General features: G+C 49.1%; 1 protein-coding gene across 6 annotated transcripts in view; it reads left to right on the forward strand.

Moving 5' to 3' along the window:
• The window catches only part of SPTAN1 (spectrin alpha, non-erythrocytic 1), a 57,947-nt gene that overhangs the window by 10,564 nt on the left and 24,993 nt on the right, over positions 1-22,390 (forward strand). For 4 of the 6 annotated variants that reach the window (XM_065879810.1, XM_065879809.1, XM_065879811.1 and 1 more), the window contains 23 exons: positions 2,806-2,946; positions 3,177-3,323; positions 4,694-4,827; positions 4,991-5,135; positions 5,213-5,367; positions 6,046-6,181; positions 8,387-8,488; positions 9,363-9,500; positions 10,009-10,119; positions 10,686-10,763; positions 10,874-11,029; positions 11,257-11,461; positions 12,219-12,400; positions 12,758-13,001; positions 13,202-13,324; positions 13,898-14,115; positions 14,887-14,979; positions 15,279-15,413; positions 16,471-16,619; positions 17,706-17,765; positions 18,875-19,073; positions 21,099-21,203; positions 21,638-21,661. In XM_065879810.1, coding sequence (XP_065735882.1) covers positions 2,806-2,946; positions 3,177-3,323; positions 4,694-4,827; positions 4,991-5,135; positions 5,213-5,367; positions 6,046-6,181; positions 8,387-8,488; positions 9,363-9,500; positions 10,009-10,119; positions 10,686-10,763; positions 10,874-11,029; positions 11,257-11,461; positions 12,219-12,400; positions 12,758-13,001; positions 13,202-13,324; positions 13,898-14,115; positions 14,887-14,979; positions 15,279-15,413; positions 16,471-16,619; positions 17,706-17,765; positions 18,875-19,073; positions 21,099-21,203; positions 21,638-21,661 — 3,180 coding nt within the window. The remainder of the gene's footprint in view (positions 1-2,805; positions 2,947-3,176; positions 3,324-4,693; positions 4,828-4,990; positions 5,136-5,212; positions 5,368-6,045; positions 6,182-8,386; positions 8,489-9,362; positions 9,501-10,008; positions 10,120-10,685; positions 10,764-10,873; positions 11,030-11,256; positions 11,462-12,218; positions 12,401-12,757; positions 13,002-13,201; positions 13,325-13,897; positions 14,116-14,886; positions 14,980-15,278; positions 15,414-16,470; positions 16,620-17,705; positions 17,766-18,874; positions 19,074-21,098; positions 21,204-21,637; positions 21,662-22,390) is intronic. The other 2 variants (XM_065879813.1, XM_065879814.1) reach the window with 1 other exon arrangement.

Below are 22,390 nucleotides of genomic sequence, written 5' to 3' on the forward strand. Positions count from 1 at the left end.
TATATAGTCTTACTGTAAATGAAATCAGCCAGAGTGCCGATTTGCTGATTCAGCTGCTCTGTATTAGTTTAACCAGGTTACAGACGGGGAAATATGAGAAATAGATCAAGTGTTTGTCTTTAGTAATTAATGTGGGGGAGGGAGACCCAAAGCTCTCTTCATTCCCCTCTTCCCTGTTTAGAGATCTTATTAAAGCAACATTTGAGGGACTTCCCTGGTGGCACAGTGGTTAAGAATCCACCTGCCAGTGCAGGGGACACGGGTTCAAGCCCTGGTCCAGGAAGATCCCACATACCACAGAGCAACTAAGCCCATGTGCCACAACTACTGAGCCTGCACTCTACAGCCCGTGAGCCACAACTACTGAGCCCATGTGCCACAACTGCTGAAGCCCACGCGCTCTAGGGCCTGTGCTTCGCAACGAGAAGCCACTGCAGTGAGAAGCCTGCACACCACAACGAACAGTAGCCCCCGCTCGCCGCCACTAGAGAAAGCCCGCGCGCAGCAACAAAGACCCAGCACAGCCAAAAATAAATAAATTTATCCAAAAAAAAATTTTGAAACTACTGTTAGCTACTATTTGTTGAGAAGCTGTTAATAGCTATTTATGTGCGAACACTTTGCTAGGACTTTTACATACGTTCTCTCTAATCTTCACAAGAAGCTTGCAAGGTAGCCATAGTATAGAAGGGTAGAAGCTGAGGCTCAGAGAATTTTGAGCAACTTGCTCAGGTTCCCACAGCTAATAGGTGACAGAACCAGTGTTTCAATCTACTCCTTTCTTTAGTTACAGTTATTCACTTTATTTTCCCAGCCCGAGTTTCATTCCTATCAGCTTTCTTTTCCCCCAACTGCTTTCTCTGAAAGCTGCTGCTGCTTGCTCAGGACCCTGTTGAGAACTTTGCCTGAGCCAGCCAGGATTCTCCTCCACCCTGCCCGCTGTCCACGCGTTCCCTAAGCGCACCTGCCTCCCTGCCCACTCACGCTCTCAGACACCAGCAAGCTTGTGAAACTGGCCTCTGTCAAAACTGCAGTATTGACAAGAGGAGACATACTGGGAGTGGGAAAGTTGTTCCAGTCCTGGAACAGTCCTGGCCCTGGCTCTTCCCTCGAGGGTATGGAAATGAGATTTGTGAGAGACTGACGGCTGACTTGTAGGTGAGGATTTTCTTGAGGCTTCTGTGGCCTCATTTTAATTTGAGCAAAGGGGGGACTTCCCTGGCAGTCCAGTGGTTAAGACTCCACACTTTCACTGCAGGGGGCGCAGGTTCGATCTCTGGTTGGGGAACCAAGATCCCATATGCAGCACGGTACGGCCAAAAAATTAAAAAAAAAAAAAAAAAAAGCAAAGTGTTCTCCTTTAATCCCTGCGTCCATGCCCGCAGGCCCCACGGCCGCCCCGTCTTGTTACTGACCTGGCCCAGTAACGCAGTAGCTTAGTTAGGCAGGCAGCATTAACGTAGAGGAAGGTGGGTGGGCTGTGAAGACTGTTTGTGTCCTGGATAACCTGTCTGTCACCGGTTTAGACTTTCACACCGTACCGGACGGCGTGGCGCCCCATAGTGACCGCCACCCACATTGGCTCCCACATCCGAGTAGGTGGAGTATTGACTTGCTGTTGGTTGCCTTTTCCCCCTTGCCTGGGAATGCCTTTCACTTCCTTCTCAGTGGTGGAGTCCGGTTTGAACCATCAGCGATGGAAGTGATTGTAGTGGTGGAAGTGAATTGTGTGAGCCTTTATTTTCCTCCCAGTGCTTTCTCCTTTCAAATGAACCACCAGTACTTGCTCCTAAGAGAATCCACCCACGTTGACTATCCCGTGGCTTTCAGCTTCTCAGTTTGCGGGGAGTGGCATCTCAACGATGGGTGGATCCCAGGTTTCTCTCCTGGTAGTGTTTGTGTTTGTGTCACTTGTTTCTGTCTGTGTTATACAGAAACTCCCAGTATCTTGGGTAGGCATAATCAACACCTAGAGATTGGGTTAGAATGCCCGACTGCATCGCCTAAGCTTGAATTGATGATAATCCCTCTAGTTCCTGACGGGTCCTTACTAGGACTGTGCCATGAGAACCCAAAATGCTGGGAAGTGACTGTTTGGGCCTGTGGCTGCCACCTGGGCGCAGCTTGACGTAAACCTCACTTGGGATGTACTGTATGTACCACAAGCTGCATCTTTTCACGAAGCACCAAAACAGCTTCTGCCAGGGATCCTCTTTGATAGCTGATTGTGTTTCAGGACCCCATCTTTTTACTTTTATACTAAGGTTTTCCTCTTTACTTGTGCCTCATAGTTATTTCTTTACACGTATGATGCCTATGGGACATCTTGTTTTCTCCCCTCTACCTCCGTGAACTCAGAACACACACTGAAGTGATTCCTGCTGCGGTTGCATGATCACACCTCATCTTTCCTTCCCCGGTAGTCTTATGACCTAGAAATCCCACTGTAATAATTTAACAGTTAATATAACTGAAAACATTACCTAAGTACTTACCAAATAATGTGCTATCTATAATAACTGATAGTTACAAAATAACAGTAAATTCCTTGGCATAAAATAGAATACATCTACCTACGAAAGGTCAGTTATTTTGTACTTTAAGACCTACCAAACCACTGTGAAGTGTGTGCATTTTCCTCTTCTCATTTAACTTTACAATTTCCCCTCAGTGTAGAGATCATCTGTCTTTTTAAAAAGACTTGTTCAGAGCTCTATGAGGTTTCTAACTTGTTGGAACTCTGTGGAGGAGCCAGATCCCACAGAAAAGGTTGTAATCTGTGGGGTTGGGCTCTTTAACCTCCAGACTCGTTTGATGGAGCTGCACCGCCAATGGGAATTACTTCTGGAGAAGATGCGGGAGAAAGGAATCAAGCTACTGCAGGCCCAGAAGCTGGTGCAGTTCTTACGAGAATGTGAGGACGTGATGGACTGGATCAACGACAAGGTACGTTTGAGAAGGAAGGTGTGCTGGGGAGGCCTTGAGGAAAGAAGGGGACGAGACCCCTCCATGTCTGCAGCTGAGAGACGGCAGAGCGGCAGTACAGCACACAGAAAAAACTGCGTCTGCCGAAGCTGCCGCGGCCCCTACCGGGGCCCATTTTGTGATAGGGTTCTGGAAGCCATTGTTCCCAAGTGTTTTTTGGTGACTCTGGCTCTGTTGTGGTCCCTGAATAGGAGGCAATTGTGACCTCTGAGGAGCTGGGCCAGGACCTGGAGCATGTGGAGGTTTTACAGAAGAAATTTGAAGAGTTTCAAACAGACATGGCTGCCCACGAAGAAAGAGTTAATGAAGTGAACCAGTTTGCCGCCAAGCTCATTCAGGTAAATAGGGAAGTGCTGTGCTTCTCACAGCATCGTCACATTAACTTCCTTTACTTGAACATTAACGTAATGTACCGTCATTACATTAACTTTTCCAGAAGAGAAGTTTTGATTGGGTCCCTGATTTCTGAGTGAGCAGGTTTTGGTAAGCATGTCTAAGAGTTCTGTTTAGGTCTAAGTAAGGCGGCAATACTGATCACTCCTAAATTGGAAAATGCGTTCTAACTTGTGGCCGTGGGCAGGAAGGGCAGAGTTCCTTTGATCTGTTTCCTTCACCCACTTTCAGGTAGGGCTGAAGCTTTTATTGGGCTGCTGAAGCTGGGTGTCGGGGTTTCTCAGACTAGGGTGTGGTGGTGAAAGCTTCGTAGGGTTGGCAGACGTCCACCACTGCCTGATTGCTCTTCCCTTCCTTTTTGAGTCGGAGCTTCCCTGGGCTCCCGGGAGCCTGGGGAGCCCTGTGATGAATGGCTCTCCACCGGGAGCTCAGGAGCCATTAAGAGGGGAGTGGGGCAGCCCCTCCCAGTTGCATGCATGTGCGGTCCTATCACTGCCGCTTTATTCTCACCTGCTACCACAGGGCTCCGGAGACATCGAGTAGAATGAACTCGGGAGTTTCTGCTTTAGGGAAAACGATTTGGGGGGCGGCGTACACATTTTATGTATGTAGATCCTTTGGCACCGGCACTTGTTCCCTTTTGGATCCAGAGCCAGCATTCCTCAGATGTAATCTCACCCTTCCAAGTGGCGAGTGAGCTGTCCCCGGAATCCTGGGCCGTCCCAGGGTTGTGCTGAGGAGAGCAGGCAGGCCAAGCCCGAGATCTCACAGGTGGATCCCGAAACCCGGAAGTGCTTCACCTTATTACTTTACATGTTATTTTTATTTAAACAAGACAGAATGTGGTTAGTGGGGAAGAATACTTTGAAAGGAATATCTCCAGTCTGAAGTCAGGAACAGACCTGGAAAACCATGTGTCTGGGCAGGAATGCTTATTAATAGCCTTGTGACGTTTGAAACTGAACTTTGGAGCGGCTGGGGCGAGCGGTGGCGTTGACAAGGCCGCCACAGAGGTGCAGCTGAAGGGCCTTAACTAAGCAGGGGGTTTGGTGCTGATGCACAGAGAGAGACTCGCCCCACAGCTCCAGGACACAGAGAATGGCTCTCGCCTTTTTATAGAGCAAGAAATGGAAGCTCTTTTTTTTTTTGGAAGCTCTTTTTGAATGAGCTTCCCTTCATTCCACACAAAAAGCCAGTGTTTCTTTAGAACAGTAAGGTTTGCTGAGGCGGCCGCATCAGGGAGCCAAGGCCAGGCGCGCAGTTGGTGGGGCCAGAGGTGCTGGTCTGAGCGCAGTCTCTGCCCTTCCTGGCTCAGGAGCAGCACCCCGAGGAGGAGCTCATCAAGACGAAGCAGGATGAGGTGAACGCAGCCTGGCAGCGGCTGAAGGGACTGGCCCTCCAGAGACAGGGGAAGCTGTTCGGGGCAGCCGAGGTTCAGCGGTTTAACAGGTACCGAGCTGAGGGGCTTGCGGGAAGGGGTCTCCCGTGGGGCGTGGTGAGGCCCAGGGCGAGGCTAGGAAGATGTGGGGCTGACTGGGTCTTGGCCCCGCGTGGCATCCCAGTCCCAGGTGGACGTCGTAACTGTGGATTAACAGGTGCCTCTGTGCTGTAGGGATGTGGACGAGACCATCAGCTGGATTAAGGAGAAGGAACAGTTAATGGCCTCTGATGATTTTGGCCGGGACCTGGCCAGCGTCCAGGCTCTGCTTCGGAAACACGAGGGTTTGGAGAGAGATCTCGCTGCGTTGGAGGACAAGGTGGGTTTTGAAGGCAGCTGACTCTATAAGTGAGTTAGCCCGGTCAAGAGAGCAACCCTGACAGAGTGTGTCTGCAGGTCAAAGCCCTGTGCGCCGAGGCCGACCGCCTGCAGCAGTCCCACCCTCTGAGCGCCACCCAGATCCAAGTGAAGCGAGAGGAGCTGATCACCAACTGGGAGCAGATCCGCACCCTGGCCGCAGAGAGACACGCACGTCTCAACGATTCCTACAGGTAGAAATGCTCCTCCAGGGCCCCGCAGCCCGTACCAGGGGGCGTTTTTTTTAGCGGTGATAGGAAGGCAGGGTTGACAGTCAGTTCTCTCTGCTGAGAAACCTGTATCGCTTGACAGCTTTCCTCTAGTAAGAAACGGCAGATGACTTTTTCTTACTGTATTTGTTAAGTATTTTTATATTGTATATTAATATATTTCTGTGTTATATTTGGAGATTGGAAACTTTGTAGTGTTTGCATATACACACATAATATTTATAACTTTATACATATCTTTTTTCCGTCCCATATCACTGTGTTAGAACCAATAGAAATGGAAATAGTCTCTTTAGCATCGTGTGAAATACTCTGTTAAAATTGAGTAAATCACGGATCGAAAGGGAGAGAATGCTTCTTACTAATAACTAAGGGTTGAACTGGGGAGTGACAAGGAAGTTGAAAATAAGGGACAAGCTTGGGGAATTATAGTGATGGACAGAACCTAAATTTTAAAGGCTTGATTTCAGCCTTCTTCTGCTTTCCTTTATAGTCTAGATTGAAAGAGTCCCATGTTTCCGAGGGCTAGAGTTTGTATGGTTCGTTAAGACATCCGAGGACATGAATTCAGAGCTCTAGGGCGGCATCTTCCACCTGGGGCCTCCCCTCGAGACCTCTCCTCACTGACCTTTCGTTTCCCAGGCTTCAGCGCTTCCTTGCCGACTTCAGAGACCTTACCAGCTGGGTCACTGAGATGAAAGCCCTCATCAATGCAGATGAACTTGCCAACGATGTGGCTGGGGCCGAAGCCCTGCTGGATAGGCATCAGGAGCACAAGGTAAGGTCTCCACGGTCTTCCAAAAGTAAGGCCATGAGCTTAACAGGGCATCACTGTAGCTCTGGCACCTATAGCCGGAAGTGGCTGAAACCTTGCTCATAGGTGGCTCTCACCGTAGCGATTGTGGCTGGTTCTGCCTTTGGAGACTTGCTTTACACCTTCTTCTAATAGATGGTTAAGGGAGTTACACGTCAGGAGAATAACTACGGTTCGTAAAAGCAAAGGGCCAAGCTCTGGCAAGGTGGAGGTGCTACTGTTTTGCACATGTGTCCTGTGCCACCTTAAACAATGTCTTTGTTTAAATGCTGAATTTCATAGTTGGTTTGAGTGAATTTAAGTTTCATGATTTGCTATTTCCCCAGAGAGCGTCCATGGGAAACTAGTTTTATGAGATCTTAATAGGCTCTACCTTAAGAAGGAGGGGTTTCTATGGCTAAGAAATTCTGGAAAACACTGTTAAACAAGATTTTTAAAATTATTATTACTATAGGTCTTCTGAGAGGTGCTAGATATAAAAAATTAATATACAACAGTCAGATATGCCCCCTCTGCACTAGCAGCAGTTAGAAGCGTAATTTTTTAAAATCCTACTTATAATTGCATCGGAAAATATAAGATACTTGGGAATAAATCTGACAAAAGTTTGTAAGACATCTGTGGAGAAAGCTGTAAAGTTTCGATGGAAGAAAAGAAACACTGAATAAAGGGATGGGCAGGGATGGAATGATCTCTTATAAAGGTACAAATTCTCCCCAAGATTTATACATTCAGTGCAATTCCAGGCGAAGGCCTTTATTTCTGGAATGAGACAAGATGATTTTTTTAAAAACTTAATTAATTTATTTTTGGCTGTGTTGGGTCTTCGTTGCTGCGCACAGGCTTTTCTCTAGTTGTGGCAAACGGAGGCTACTCTTTGTTGCGGTGCGCGGGCTTCTCATTGCAGTGGCTTCTCTCATTGTGGAGCACAGGCTCTAGGCGCACGGGCTTCAGTAGTCGCGGCACGTGGGCTCAGTAGTTGTGGCTCACGGGCCCTAGAGCGCAGGCTCAGTAGTTATGGCACACGAGCTTAGTTGCTCCGCGGCATGTGGGATCTTCCCGGACCAGGGATCGAGCCCATGTCCCCTGCATTGGCAGGCGGATTCTCAACCACTGCGCCACCGGGGAAGCCCGACAAGATGATTTTAAAATTAATTTGGAAGAAAAAAAAACCAAAAACAGCTGAGATAATTGTGAAGAACAGGGGAGGGACTCACCCTACCAGGTATTATAAAATCATAAACAGATCCATCTGGCAGGACTTCCCTGGTGGCACAGTGATTAAGAATCCGCCTGCCAATGCAGGGGACACTGATTCGAGCCCTGATCCGGGAAGATCCCATATGCTGCACAGCAACTAAGCCCGTGCACCACAACTACTGAGCCCGTGTGCCACAACTACTGAAGCCCACACACCTAGAGCCCATGCTCCCAACAAGAGAAGTCACCACAATGAGAAGCCTGCACACCACAATGAAGAGTAGCCCCCGCTTGCCACAACCAGAGAAAAGCCCACGTGCAGCAACGAAGACCCAATGCAGCAAAAATAAAATAAAATACGTTAATTTAAAAAAAAAAAAGAATCACCCTGCCAATGCAGGGGACACGGGTTCGAGCTCTGGTCTGGGAAGATCCCACATGCTGTGGAGCTACTAAGCCCATGTGCCACAACTACTGAGCCTGCGCTCTAGAGCCCATGAGCCACAACTACTGAAGCCCGTGCGCCTAGAGCCCGTGCTCCGCAATAAGAAGAGCCACCGTAATGAGAAGACTGTGCGTAGCAATGAAGACCCAACACAGCCAAAAATAAATTAATTTTTTTAAATGTTAAAAAAAAGAAATCCATCTGGCACAAGAAAGACCCGAAATAGACCAATGGAACAGAAGACAGAGAGCTCAGACCCTATAGATGTGTGGAAACTTGACAGTTTGACAGGTGGCACAAAAAGCCAGTAGGAAACAGACTTCTTAATAAATGATGCTCTCCTGTTCGATGACCTAGGCTGTTATTCGGAAACCTGGCCTTATCTTTGATTTTTTTCCTCATTCTAGATGTGATATTCCTGATTTGTAATGATTATGTGAAATTCAGTAACTTCCTCTTCTTTTACAAGATGCTGGGCATAAATTGTCCTTCCCCCCCCCCCCCCCCCCCCCCCCCCGCCTTAGGGTGAAATTGATGCTCATGAAGATAGCTTTAAATCTGCCGACGAGTCTGGACAGGCCCTGCTTGCTGCCGGTCATTACGCCTCAGATGAAGTGAGGGAGAAGGTAAGAGAGGAGAAAGACTCTTTTACTAAGTCTCCGAAAACTATTATCCAGCCTTAAATATCCAGACGTCGCAGTCACCCTGGTGTGTGAGAAAACTTACACAAGAGATTCCGCCTGGAAGCAGCAGCTCCAGAGATTTAAAAAGAAGATGTGTGGTGATTGATCAGGGAGAGAAAGTTCCATTTGTTTGGGATGCATGCAACACATTTCCTACTTAAAGGGGGCTTTGCAGGGAGCTGAGTCCTGCATTAGTAGTTGGAGCCAAGGGGAAACAAATTTGTATTATTTGTATGTGTGTGTATAATTCCAGGGTTTCAAAGTATCTTTATGAAGATGCTTGAGGAACATTAGATAACGATATATATTTTTAATATTATAGAGACCAAGAAGAGACATTTCAAAGACAAACTTTATTGTCATTAACTTTAGAGCCTAAAAATTAAGCCTAGGGCATTCCTGGGTCTAGTCAGCATATTCTGGAGAGTACCCACTCAATTGACATCTCTCACCTAAGAGCCCCTACTCCATTTATGCCGCCTCACTTTTACATAGATGCCCTTTTTCTTCTACCTAGGGGTTTATTCGCCATTTTTGCCTAATATTATTTGTGATAATGTGGCAGTAAATAAATTCTAGATTCATTGGAGCAGGGCCACCCCTCTTAGGTTTAACATAAACTTTCAGCAAGCCGCTCAGGATCTGTGGTTTCTTGTGGTTTGCCTGACTCGTGCAAGGAAATGTTCTCCTTCCCTTATTTAAATCGGAACAGAGGCCTGAAGGTTGGCAGAGGGTTGGAAATGCCAGGGCAGCCTCTGTGTCTGCCCAGCGGCCGTGGGCACTGAGGTTCCCTCCACCTGCCCCCTCTCCCTCCCAGCTGACCATCCTCTCCGAGGAGCGGGCCGCGCTGCTTGAGCTGTGGGAGCTGCGGCGGCAGCAGTATGAGCAGTGCATGGACCTGCAGCTCTTCTACCGCGACACTGAGCAGGTGGACAACTGGATGAGCAAACAGGAGGTGATTGGGGATGGGAACTGGCTGCCTGCGCCGTCTGCTGCTCAGTTAGCGCATTCTGTGCGGGGATCACCACTTGTTCGGTTCTGCGTCAGGTGGAGGGGTTGCCAGCTTCTGTGGGCTCTGCCAGCACGGTCCTTGCTGCCGAGATTGAAAGGCCCTCAGAAAAGGCCCCAGTTTTTCAGGGGAGTGTGATGGCGTGAAGTGTTCTGTTAAAGAGATTTTGTTTCTTTAGAACATAGCATTATACGTAATTTAAATCTAATAGAAGCAACAGAAGCTATTGGAAAAAAGTTTCAGTGGAATGTGGAGTAAGGATTTCATGCTCTTGTTGGATTAGTTTTAAGGGAATCTGAAGAGGCTTCTGGCTTTCTGGGGGAGATTTGAAGGTGTAATAGCCATAGAACTTCTTTCCTTCTTTTTGTCTTTCTGCCAGAACAGCCTTTGCTTTCCAGCCTTAGGAGGTGAAAGGAATCAGACATTATCTCAACACTTTGTTTCCTCTTGTAAGGCGTTCCTGTTGAATGAAGACCTGGGAGATTCCTTGGATAGCGTGGAAGCGCTTCTCAAGAAGCACGAGGACTTCGAGAAATCCCTCAGTGCCCAGGAGGAGAAGATTACAGTAAGACCCCTCCTTGCTGTCAGTGCCTTCAAATGATCATGAGAGTCAGCAGAGGTCTCGTCTTGTTCCAAACGGTTCCTGAGCAGGTTCAGTGAAGGCTCCGGGTGCTTAAAGTCTCACGGTGATGATTGACCACCTTGTTGGAGACACAGCACGACTTCTAGAATGAAGTCATTTTCTTGATGTAAACCTCCAAGTTGAGATTACCTTCCTCTAAAAGTAATTAAGAATTAATGTAAGAGATATTTTCCCATTGAACACAGACCTTAGAAGTAGGAATTGAAAGGCTGTTGACCCATATCTGACTCCATCAGTTCCTGCTGTGACGTTAGCTGCAGCTAATGTGTCCAGTCCTGAGTGAAGCTAGCGTGACTCTGTGCCCTCTAAGAGAACATCAAGCAAAAACTCAGCGGTTGAGGGATAAAGGTTGTCATAGCAAACCTCAGAATGAAAACCTTGACCTGTGTTCAGGTCTAGAGCATTCCGTGCCCTGTTCTGCACTTTCCTCTGGGGTCCAAGCGGTGGAAGAGTCGCTCACCAGTGAAGAACCTTATTCTTCTTCCTAGGCCTTAGACGAGTTTGCCACCAAGCTAATTCAGAACAACCACTATGCGATGGAAGATGTGGCTACTCGCCGAGATGCGGTAGGTGTGCAGCCTCTTTACACACCTCCTTTCTGTCCGTGGGTGGCCCTTCTGAGGCTGATCTGCGGGGGGGTAAGAGCTGGAGATTCACAGCGAGCCTTGCCTTCCAGCTGTTGAGCCGCCGCAACGCCCTTCACGAGAGAGCCATGTATCGCCGGGCCCAGCTGGCTGATTCCTTCCACTTGCAGCAGTTTTTCCGTGACTCTGATGAGCTCAAGAGTTGGGTCAATGAGAAGATGAAAACCGCCACGGACGAAGCTTATAAAGTAATGTCCTGTTAGCATTGCCATGTAGCACTTGGTTAGTAAGCTAAACACAGCACTCACAGATAAATTGTAGCTAAACAAAGAAATCGGAAATTTCAAAATATACACTGTTTAATGTAAGCTGGTCGTTTTATACGTCCCCCTATAAAGCTAAGTGTGAGGGTAATGCAGCATAACTTGATGTCCTTAGGTTCAAGATAGAACCCCCTTCTTCCTTTCCTTGGCAGGACCCATCCAACCTGCAAGGGAAAGTACAGAAACATCAGGCTTTTGAGGCTGAGCTCTCGGCAAACCAGAGCCGCATTGACGCCCTGGAGAAAGCCGGGCAAAAGCTGATTGACGTCAACCACTATGCCAAGGACGAGGTGGCAGCTCGAATGAATGAGGTCATCAGTTTGTGGAAGAAACTGCTGGAGGCCACGGAACTAAAAGGTGAGAGGAGGGCTTCCCTGGTGGCGCAGTGGTTGAGAGTCCGCCTGCCGATGCAGGGGACACGGGTTCATGCCCCAGTCCGGGAAGATCCCACATGCCACGGAGCGGCTGGGCCTGTGAGCCATGGCCGCTAAGCCTGCACGTCCGGAGCCTGTGCTCCGCAACGGGAGAGGCCACAACAGTGAGAGGCCCGCATACCACAAAAAAAAAAAAAACGTGAGAGAAGGTGTGCACGGGGTTACGGGAGGCCGTTTGGGGAATTAAATCTTCCTCCCTCTTTCCGCGTTTTGGGGACATGTGCCGCCCAGGCAAGCTGAGCTGGGTGACCTGGGCACTCGGGCTCACTTCCTGGGTAGGAGTCACCTGCCTTGGGTTCCTGATGCTTTGCTGATTTGGTGAATGTGGTTGAGCGTGCTGGTCAGGGAGGGCAGGGAGCCTGAGTGAGAAGGGGATGATTTGGTCGTTGGGCCTGACTGAATTGGGCCTCATCACTGAAAATCAGAGCTCAGCCGGGAGCCAAGGGCACTTAACCATTCGCCAGCCCCTGTCCCATGGGGGTTAGAAGGCTTCTTAAACGACTTCCACTTCAGCATCTAAAAGGTGGAGCAGAGGCTGCGGTTTTTCTTTATCCTCTTGATAGCAGTGACGCTGTAACTAGAATCCTGCCCCGTGGTCCTTCTGCGAGGTGCCATTGTTGAGAGCACACTGGCAGAAGGACAGTGTTAACTAATGCAATCAAACTTGCCTCCGTGACTAGGAATAAAGCTCCGTGAGGCTAACCAGCAGCAGCAGTTTAATCGCAACGTTGAGGACATCGAACTGTGGCTGTACGAAGTGGAAGGTCACCTGGCTTCGGACGATTACGGCAAAGACCTTACCAATGTCCAGAACCTCCAGAAGAAGCACGCCCTGCTGGAGGCCGATGTGGCAGCACACCAGGTATGGTGAGCTGGGCGCGGCTTTTGGGCCAGTGAGCACAGGAGTGAGAGTGGCCAGTCGGTCAAGAGCAGCTGGTGTGGGGAGGGATGAAGTGTGTTGATTTTCTTAGGGAACCATGTGTGCGCCATATGCTTCTGTTCAAATTAGACTGCCTTCCCTCGGACTTTTCTGGGATCCCAGAATGAGGGCAAACAGTGGCAGAAAGAATGCTCTCGGGTATGGGAAAAGAACCGTGTTATATTTTCTCGGTATGTGAGCAAACCACACCTGAAGTAATAAAGTCAGCCTAGAAATGTCCAGAACATAGTTCCCCCACGCTGGGCCAGGCTTTCAAGACTCTGTCCTACCTGTTCCCAGGATCGAATCGATGGCATCACCATCCAGGCCCGCCAGTTCCAGGATGCTGGCCACTTTGATGCTGAAAACATCAAGAAGAAGCAGGAAGCCCTGGTGGCCCGCTATGAGGCTCTCAAGGAGCCCATGATTGCCCGGAAGCAGAAGCTGGCAGATTCTCTGCGTTTGCAGCAGCTCTTCCGTGACGTCGAGGATGAGGAGACATGGATTCGAGAGAAAGAACCCATTGCTGCATCCACCAACAGAGGTCAGCCTCCCGCCGTCAGACAGGAATCCAGTTGGGAAAGGGCTCTACCCTTATGGCAGGAAGGGGACCAGTGTCAGAGTGAGCAAGGTCAAGTTTAAGTTGAACTGGAAGTTTAGGTAAACCGTGGTGGAAGCTAAGTGACAGTTATGCTGCCTCTTCTCTTGATGGCTTGGGTGACTTGGGAGTGGTTTCTCTTTCAGGCAAAGATTTAATTGGAGTCCAGAATCTGCTAAAGAAACACCAAGCCCTACAAGCAGAGATTGCCGGACATGAGCCCCGCATCAAAGCAGTTACACAGAAGGGGAACGCCATGGTGGATGAAGGTGAGTGTTGTCGGAAAAGTGGCTTCACTCTCATTCCTCACGGCACTCTTCTTGGAAGGCTGAGTGCGTGGACCTGAGTCAGGCTGGGCTGTAGGGTTGAAGACCGTCCCCGCTCTCTCCTGACTATGACTTTGACTTGCCCATAACCTCTCTGAGCTGAACTTGTTACCTGTGAGGTGGGGATGATATCACCTGCTCCCACAGTTGTGAGGATTAAACAAGGTCAGACACTGAGGAGGCTGAGACAGTGCCCGGCAAGTGTGAGTCTCCGTGACTGGGAGTTGGGGGAGTGGGGGCTGTTATTTTTATTGTTTCTTTATGATAACATCACTGACACCAACTAGGGATACCCTCCTTCTTAGAGTCTAGATAGACTTCATGCTTTGAGGAGGCAGAAGACAAGCAGATCTGTTGGGCTGGAACCTGGACCTCTCGTAAAACTGAAAATATGAAGGGGCCTGGCTCCCCAGGATGTAGTGTCGTAGGTGCTGCGAGCGCACAGAGGACGTTTTTGTCCTGCTGCAACGTGTCCACCTGCTTCTCGTTGTCCTCCGTCCCCTGCCTACCTCGCAGGCCATTTTGCTGCAGAGGACGTGAAGGCCAAGCTTCACGAGCTGAACCAGAAGTGGGAGTCGCTGAAATCCAAGGCCTCCCAGCGGCGTCAAGACCTGGAGGACTCGCTGCAGGCCCAGCAGTACTTTGCCGATGCCAACGAGGCCGAGTCGTGGATGCGGGAGAAGGAGCCCATCGTCGGCAGCACCGACTATGGGAAGGACGAGGACTCGGCTGAGGTGAGGCGAGCTGGGGGCTGCCGCGCTCGGGCTGGGGCTGGCTAGGAGAATGACCACGTAGAAGGTGCAGCCTCACGGTTGTCGCCCTTCGAAGTGTTTCAGCGTCTTTTTTCCCTTTTTACTATGGAAATTCAGTCATACTTAAAGAAGAGAGGAGACGGCCTTTCACCATCAGCCGTGACCATTTCTCCATTCTTGTTTCATCTTTCCTCCCCCACCTGTGTACACATACGTACATAAACACAGTTCTTTGTTAGTCATCTTTTTTTAGTGGACCCCTTAAATTTTATTCATAAAGGTCTAGGTGTAGCCGTGTGCCTACCTCTTCTCTTGCCAGTCTTCACAAAAACCACAGTGAGCTGAATATTGACATGACCTGAGATGAGTTTTGGAAGTGGCGGTAGAGGAAAATGGAGAAGCACCGAGTGTGGCGGGGAACGGGGTTCCCTGGACGAGGGAGCTGCCACTTGTTGGGAATGTTTATTTCTTAGGATGGGGGTGGATCTGCTGTACGTGTGATGTTGTTCTTTATGTCCCTTCATGTGTTTCAGGGATGGCATAGTTAAGCTTGTAAAGGCAGGCTGAAAAGATTATAGTAGAAATCACAGTATTTCCTCCAAATTAAATGTTTATCAAAAAGGGGGAGAGAGTGGAGGACTGATCAGGTTGCTGGGTAACTAAACAGATTTCAGAGGCAGGTGGCGTGTGGGAGAGGCAGCAGGGCGGCTCTGGCTTCTTGCTCAGGGTCGCCGTGTGTTATTTTGGTTCCAGGCTCTGCTAAAGAAACACGAGGCTTTGATGTCGGATCTCAGCGCTTACGGCAGCAGCATCCAGGCTCTGCGAGAGCAGGCCCAGTCATGCCGGGTGAGTGTGGCTTCCGTTCAGCAGCTGCGAGTTCCCTGGGGGCTGGGGGGCTGGGGAAGATGAAGGACCCGGATGCGGCCAGCAGGTGTCACGGTCATGGGTGTTGTTCTTGTGACCTCAAAGATCCCAAGACAGCTGAACTTCCTGAATCAGATTTTGTTGGTAGCTTCAGAGAAGAACTCTCACAAAGGTGTGTTTGGTCAGTTTGGGACAGCTGTGGAAGTTGGAGTCCCCCGTGGGCTTAGGTGCCACACCGGGGACATCCTGTAACTCTGTTTGCCCTTCCTTTGGATTTTTAGCAACAAGTGGCCCCCATGGATGACGAGACTGGGAAGGAGCTGGTCTTGGCGCTCTACGACTATCAGGAGAAGAGCCCTCGAGAGGTCACCATGAAGAAAGGGGATATCCTCACCTTGCTCAACAGCACCAACAAGGCAAGCACAGAAAGAGGCCGTGGGCGGGTCTCCATCAGCACCGCCAGTTGCGCTCAGTTGGGCGTCTTGGGAGTGTGTCTTTCCAGGATGAGGCTGGTTTCGAATTTGAAGACTTTAGTTCCCTGGTCCACCTCCCACTTCATACAGGTTTATCCTGTTTTGCCTGTGATCAAGATGACCAGTCTTGTTTCCTTGAATACCCGGAAGCTAGTGTAATGACCCACCCTCTCAAGGGTAGCTTTTTTCACCATTGAAAAAAATTCCAAGTGGAATTTTTTTCTCTCTTGAATCAAAGTGTGCTCCTCTGTATCTTGTACCTGTTGGTTCTAGACTGTACGACTACAGCAGACAGTTGAAGACGGCGCCAACGTCACCCCGTAGGCTCCGTCTTCTCAAAGTTGAACGCTGCCTGGTTCATCAGCGTTTCTCGCCTGACACATTCTGGTTTGGCAGTGTCCTTGGAGTGAGGCCGTGGTCCTCCACGTGTCATAGGACCGATCCCCAAAGAGCCTGCCTCCCCTCTTGGTCTAGGCTGGGGAAGTGTCCTCGGCCCGGCCGTTGTCAAGAACCTCCTATTCCCACACCCTCAGCTTACCCCAGTCGTGGGAGTTTGAGAAAACCTGACTGGTGTCTTTATGTTGACTCTCACCCTCAACCAACCATCCGGTCTGACTGACTTACTCAACAGCAGCGTCGTCCAGTAGAACCTTCTGTGGTGGTGGATGTTTTATGTCTGTGTTGGCCCTACAGTAGCTGCTAACCGCAGGTGGTTGTGAAGTACTTCACGTGTGGCAAGTGCAGCTGCGTTTTTATTTAATTTCACTTAACTTACTTCAGCGTGGCTCATGGCTGCAGTATTAGCACAGTTGCAGGGCGTCTACGCGAAGAGAAGGCTGGCCTTCCTGTCCCGAGCCATCGGGGCTGCACTGTGACTGTCTGCATACTTGGCACGTCACGGGATTCTCTTGCCGTGATCAGAGCTTTCTTTTGGCCTCCTTGGATTCTTCCTTCCTCAGGGGAGGAGTTGGCTTTCACGTCTCTCTCTTTTTCCACTTAGGACTGGTGGAAAGTGGAGGTGAACGATCGTCAGGGTTTCGTGCCGGCCGCGTACGTGAAGAAGCTGGACCCTGCGCAGTCGGCCTCCCGGGAGAACCTCCTGGAGGAGCAGGGCAGCATCGCGCTGCGGCAGGAGCAGATCGACAACCAGTAAGGGCCTCGCCGTCGGGCACGGAGGGCCCAGCGCCGCCTGGGGCTTAGTCTGCGTCACGCACGGGCTGAGGTTTAGGCAGCGTCCTGAGGCTCCAGAGCAAATGCTCTTATGATGCCTGTCTGCACTCAAGAACACGCTCTTCCTGCCTTTCCCAAGTCGCTTCTAACCCACACAGCTCTGTTGGAACCTAAAATCCCTGACCCGTACCTTTGTTTTCCATTGTTTTGTTGTCTTCCCCTGCATTGGCAAGTTTCTTTTCCTAGACATTTGCAAATTACTACCATCTCAGTCTTTGTCCTCGGGTCAGGAGATGTTCTTGAAATGGGTTTTTAGCTGTTCCACACCCCTCCTGCTCTGCCCTTTGTAAAAGGCCGCATAGGGAGCATCTCGTCTATCGACTTTGTGCTCTGAGAATGGAGTATACTTTTTATGAATTGGCTCTGTCCTCTTTCCTGTGGCTAAGCCCCCATAAAGACCTATGTCCCTCCTTTAGGGCATATCTTACTCTGCTAATGAAATCAAAAGCTTTTAGACACTTGGGAGAGACCCAGAAAATACATCCTCACTAGAGTTTAGAATAATAGAACTTTTCTGACCCTGATGATCCCTGCGAAGATCGGTTATTTATACACTTAATTAGACGTTTTCTGTTACTGTTAAGACAAGAATGAGAGGTTTTGGCCTGGATCATAAATACGAGAGCAACACAGTGGACCAGATATCTGACTACAGTTGCGTGTTAGCCCTCAGGAGAATCTCTTCCTCGGGGCGGTCACTGTATCCCCTGGCCTGGCTCTGCGAAGTGACCAGTGTTTCTAGCACAGGAACATTTACTGCCTTAAGCGTGGCAGACGTCAGGAAAATGAAGGTGAACTAACCCTCTAATTTAATTTGATTTTCCTGCTCTTTCCTTACTGTGATTTTACTGCCGGCCTGGCCTGCTTCCAAGAGCTCTTGAATGACTCCCTAATTTTCCCCACTCGAAGCCTCCGCCGTCACAGCACCCATCGGAGCCGCCGCCTTCCATCCCTGTGGATTAACCCACTAATCCGTGCGTGCTTTTGCTGTGCCCCTCTGTGCAGGACGCGCGTAACTAAGGAGGCCGGCAGCGTGTCTCTGCGTATGAAACAGGTGGAAGAACTGTGAGTAGGCCGGAAGCTCTGCCGAGCGCCGCCCTTGGCTCCCCGTCCATCCTCCCGCTGCCGCTTCTCTTGAAGGCGCTCGTGGGTCCAGGAAGGCGAGGGGCGGGAGGGGCCCGTCTCCGGCAGCAGCTTTCGCTCACAAGGGAAGGGGTTTGGGTGAAGCTGTGTCAGCTGTGGCCGCTTCTCTCGTTGGTTGCTTCTGTGCAGCTGTGTGTTCAGAGTGTTGTTGGTTCCCCTGCTGGTGGCTTTTGTGCTGGACCAGCCGCTCTCAGCAGACCTGGAGGCCGATGATGCCATAGCCCTCAGTAGGCAGGAAACCACATGCCTCGTAAAGTGCTCTGATACTTGGTAATTCGTTCCTTTTTTATTTCACTTCTGGAAGCTTAGAACGGATTCTAGATTTTTTTTTTTGGAATTTTAACTCAGTTGTGCTAAGTTTGTCATTTTCACATCTCTAAAGATACCAGAAGTTCAGTCTTTAGTATTTCAGTTCCCCAGGGTGAGAGTGTCATTTGAGTCTCTTCATAAGAAGCGTTCAGCTAATGAAATGGGATTTATGTGATTTCTCCTTCTGAAGTGGCCAAAACTTTCTGAGAAATAAATGTATTATTTTAGAAACAGTAGAAATTTCCTACTGTTCCGGAGATACTAAAATCCTATGTGAGGCTATTTAAGATAGCTCAGCATACCTTCCCCCACCGCCTGGGGGCTGCTGGCAGAATCACACGGCAGGAGAACAAGCCCTCTGTATACGTTACGCGCGGCAAGCTCATCTCATCTCGCAGCTGTAGTCGCATGGAGCCTGTGGTGGTGTGCCAAACGCTTGGTTTCGGTCCTTTGTGGTTGTGATGTCAGTGCGCACGTGGCTGGGCATGAGTGTGCCGGGCCACCCAGCCACCCAGTTGTGAACAGTGCAGTGTGTGCTTGTCCCTGAGGTTGTCTGTGGGTGCTCGGGGTCTTCGTCTGCCTTCCGATACTTTGTCACCAGGGCATCATCGTTACCGACGCACAGCCTGGGACCCACATCTTGGAGACAGCTGGTAGTTTGCCACTGTAGGAAGCTAACTGTCTCCCCTGCCTCCTCTTGTCACCCTCTCAAATTACATCAGGTACCATTCTTTGCTGGAACTGGGGGAGAAGCGTAAAGGCATGTTGGAGAAGAGTTGTAAGAAGTTTATGCTGTTCCGTGAAGCAAATGAGCTACAGCAGTGGATCAACGAGAAGGAAGCGGCCCTGACGAGCGAGGAGGTCGGCGCAGACTTGGAGCAGGTCGAAGTGCTGCAGAAGAAGTTCGATGACTTCCAGAAGGTACAGAAAGTTGTTCGGGGACTTGGTTCTCTTGATTTTTGCTGCGGATTACCAGAATGAAAATTCAGTGATGATATTCCTTCATCTCTGTAGCCATTTTTAAACGAGTTTAATCGAAACTTCTCTCACACCAGTTTAGTTTTGAGGAAATACATGCAGTTTTTTCTACATGTTGTTTTAAGAACTTTCCTAGGGCTTCCCTGGTGGCGCAATGGTTGAGAGTCTGCCTGCCAGTGCAGGGGACACGGGTTCAAACCCTGGTCTGGGAGGATCCCACATGCCACGGAGCAACAAAGCCCGTGAGCCACAACTACTGAGCCTGTGCGTCTGACACCTGTGCTCCGCAGCAGGAGGGGCCGTGACAGTGAGAGGCCCGCGCACCGCGATGAAGAGTGGCCCCCTCTCGCCGCAACTAGAGAAGGCCTGTGCCCAGAAATGAAGGCCCAACACAGCCAAAAATAAATTAATTAATTTTTTTAAAAAATAAGATTTATATTAAAAAAAAAAAGAACTTTTCTAAACCTAACGTACAAACGTGTGAAAGTAGCTTTTCTAATTGGGGTTAAATTCACATAACATAGAGTTAACCATTTTAAAGGGTACAATTCAGAAACACTTAGTTCATTCACAGTGTTGCACTACCATCCCCTCTGTCTAGTTCCAAAACATTTTTTATCACTTTAAAGGAGACCACAGACCCATTAAGCAGCCACTCCTTATCCCCCTCTCCCCTCCCCCACAGCACCTGGCAGCCACCGAGCTGCTTCTTGTCTCTGGATTTATGTATTCTGGACATTTCCTATAAATGGAATCATAGATCATGTACTTTATGGCTGACAGCTTTCACAGAGCATAATGTTGTCAAGGTTCATCCTTGTAGATGGATCAGTGATCTGTTAACTATTTATGGCTAATGTTCCATGGTGTGTATATACCACATCTTGTTTATCCATTCCTCAGTTTAAAAGTATTCTTGGGACTTCCCTGGCGGTCCAGTGGTTAAGACTCTGCACTCCCAATGCAGGGGGTGTGGGTTCAATCCCCAGTCAGGGAACTAAGACCCCCCGCATGTCGCACGGTATGGCCAAATAAAAAAGTATTCTTATAACCAATTCAGGTGGGTTCAGGGGCTTTTCTCCCAGAGTGGCTAGCATTAAAATTTCATCACAGTTTTGACATGTGTCCTGTCCCCCACAAAGAAAGGTTTTTAAAAAATCTCCAACCAGGGTTTCCCTGGTGGCACAGTGGTTGAGAGTCCCCCTGCCAATGCAGGGGACACAGGTTCGTGCCCCGGTCCGGGAGGATCCCACATGCCGCTGAGCGGCTGGGCCCGTGAGCCATGGCCACTGAGCCTGCGCGTCCAGAGCCTGTGCTCCGCAACGGGAGAGGCCACAATGGTGAGAGGCCCGTGTACCGCCAAAAAAAAAAAAAAAAATCTCCAACCAGAATAATGGATTTTTAAAAAATTAATTAATTATTTATGGCTGCATTGGGTCTTTGTTGTTGTGCGTGGGCTTTTCTCTAGTTGCAGCGAGCGGGGGCTACTCTTCGTTGTGGTGCGTGGGCTTCTCGTTGCGGAGCACGGGCCCTAGGTGTGTGGGCTTCAGTAGTTGTGGCACACAGGCTCAGTAGTTATGGCTTGCGGGCTTAGTTGCTCTGCGACATGTGGCATCTTCCTGGACCAGGGCTTCAACCCGTGTCCCCTGCATTGGCAGGTGGATTCTTTTTTTTTTTTGGCAGGTGGATTCTTAACCACTGCACCATCAGGGGAGTCCCAATAATGGATTATTATTAACTACAGATAGTTCAGTAAACATGAGACAGACCATCTCCGATGCCCTACTGTTTTCTTCCTTGGTAGTGACAATCAGCATTTTCTGATTTAGGTGACCGTCAAGGAGTAGAAAAACTATAAGATACCTATTGGGCAGAAATTTATATATTCAAACCATAGTTTATGAGTACCTGTTGCTCTTCTTTGAATTGCTCTTGTGGGTTTTAGTTATTATGTCTTTTTCTTTGAAGGATCTCAAGGCCAATGAGTCACGGCTGAAGGACATTAACAAGGTGGCTGAAGACCTGGAGTCCGAAGGTCTCATGGCGGAGGAGGTGCAGGCAGTGCAGCAGCAGGTGGGGGTCTGGCCCCTGCACGGTGTCTGTTAAGGAAGCAGCTTGGCTCCCCCTTCATCCTGCGTAGCCTAGCACGCGTGCTCCGTAGCACAGAGTGTGGCCAGGGCACAGGTTCTCTGTGTGACCTGCACTGTCTTGGTTACCTTTGATGGGAGGGAAAAACAGCTGTCCTCCTTATGCCCATTAAATATTGTAGAAGTTGTTGAATGTTTCTTTAGTCCTTAACTAGTAATAAATTCATGCAGTCCCTTAAATAAAGAAAAGGTATTACATAGGAACACTTGGTCTCTCTCTAGACTTTAAGAAGTTCCTCTGGCCAGTCAGGCTGCCTGTCTTTTTGTAATTCTCTCCAGGTTTGACATGACAGTGATGAGTGTAACTTAGAAGTGTGTATTTCCTCTAATAATAGAACTGGTTTTCTTCTCTGCTTGTAGGAGGTGTACGGCGCGATGCCCAGGGTAAGTGTCCGGTGCCCCGTGTGGAACTTGAACTTGAGAAGGATTAGCTCTTGGGAAGAGTATAAAGTCAAGAGCCTCATAAGGATTTCTGTTCTTGAACCTCAAGAGATGCCTTTTGTGTGTAAAAATCTGTGGAAAAGAAATAGCAGAAAAAAAAAAAAAGAAAGAAAAGAAATAGCAGAAGTTGGTCTCTATTGGCCATCCTCCAAAGATCAAAAGAGTTTTTTCTCTGTTCAGTTACCTAGAACTTTTTCCACAGCAATTCTTTTTTTTTTTTAAACATCTTTATTGGAGTGTAATTGCTTTATAATGGTGTGTTAGTTTCTGCTTTATAACAAAGTGAATCAGTTATACATACGTTCCCATAGCTCTTCCCTCTTGCGTCTCCCTCCCTCCCTCCCTCCCTATCCCACCCCTCCAGGCGGTCACAAACCACCGAGCTGATCTCCCTCCCCAGCAATTCTTTAGGTGTGTTTATCCCTCTTCAAAGAGTCCTCTGAATATGACATAAAGAAACGCTAGACATTTTATTAACTTTCCCCATTGTCTCCATCTCTCCTACTGCATTAAAAAAGGAAGAACTTTTCTCTCCTGTTTCTTTGCTTCGTTTCCCTCGAGCAGCCTTGCAGTTTGCTGCCAGCCAGTGTTGAGTTCTGAGTCACAGAGGGAATTGCTGTTCCAGCTGATTTCTCTGTGAACTTCCTGTCGTCCAGAGGGAAGGCCGGGGCT

This window comes from Phocoena phocoena, chromosome 6 (genome assembly GCF_963924675.1).
Source record: "Phocoena phocoena chromosome 6, mPhoPho1.1, whole genome shotgun sequence".
NCBI classification, from domain to species: Eukaryota; Metazoa; Chordata; class Mammalia; order Artiodactyla; family Phocoenidae; genus Phocoena; species Phocoena phocoena.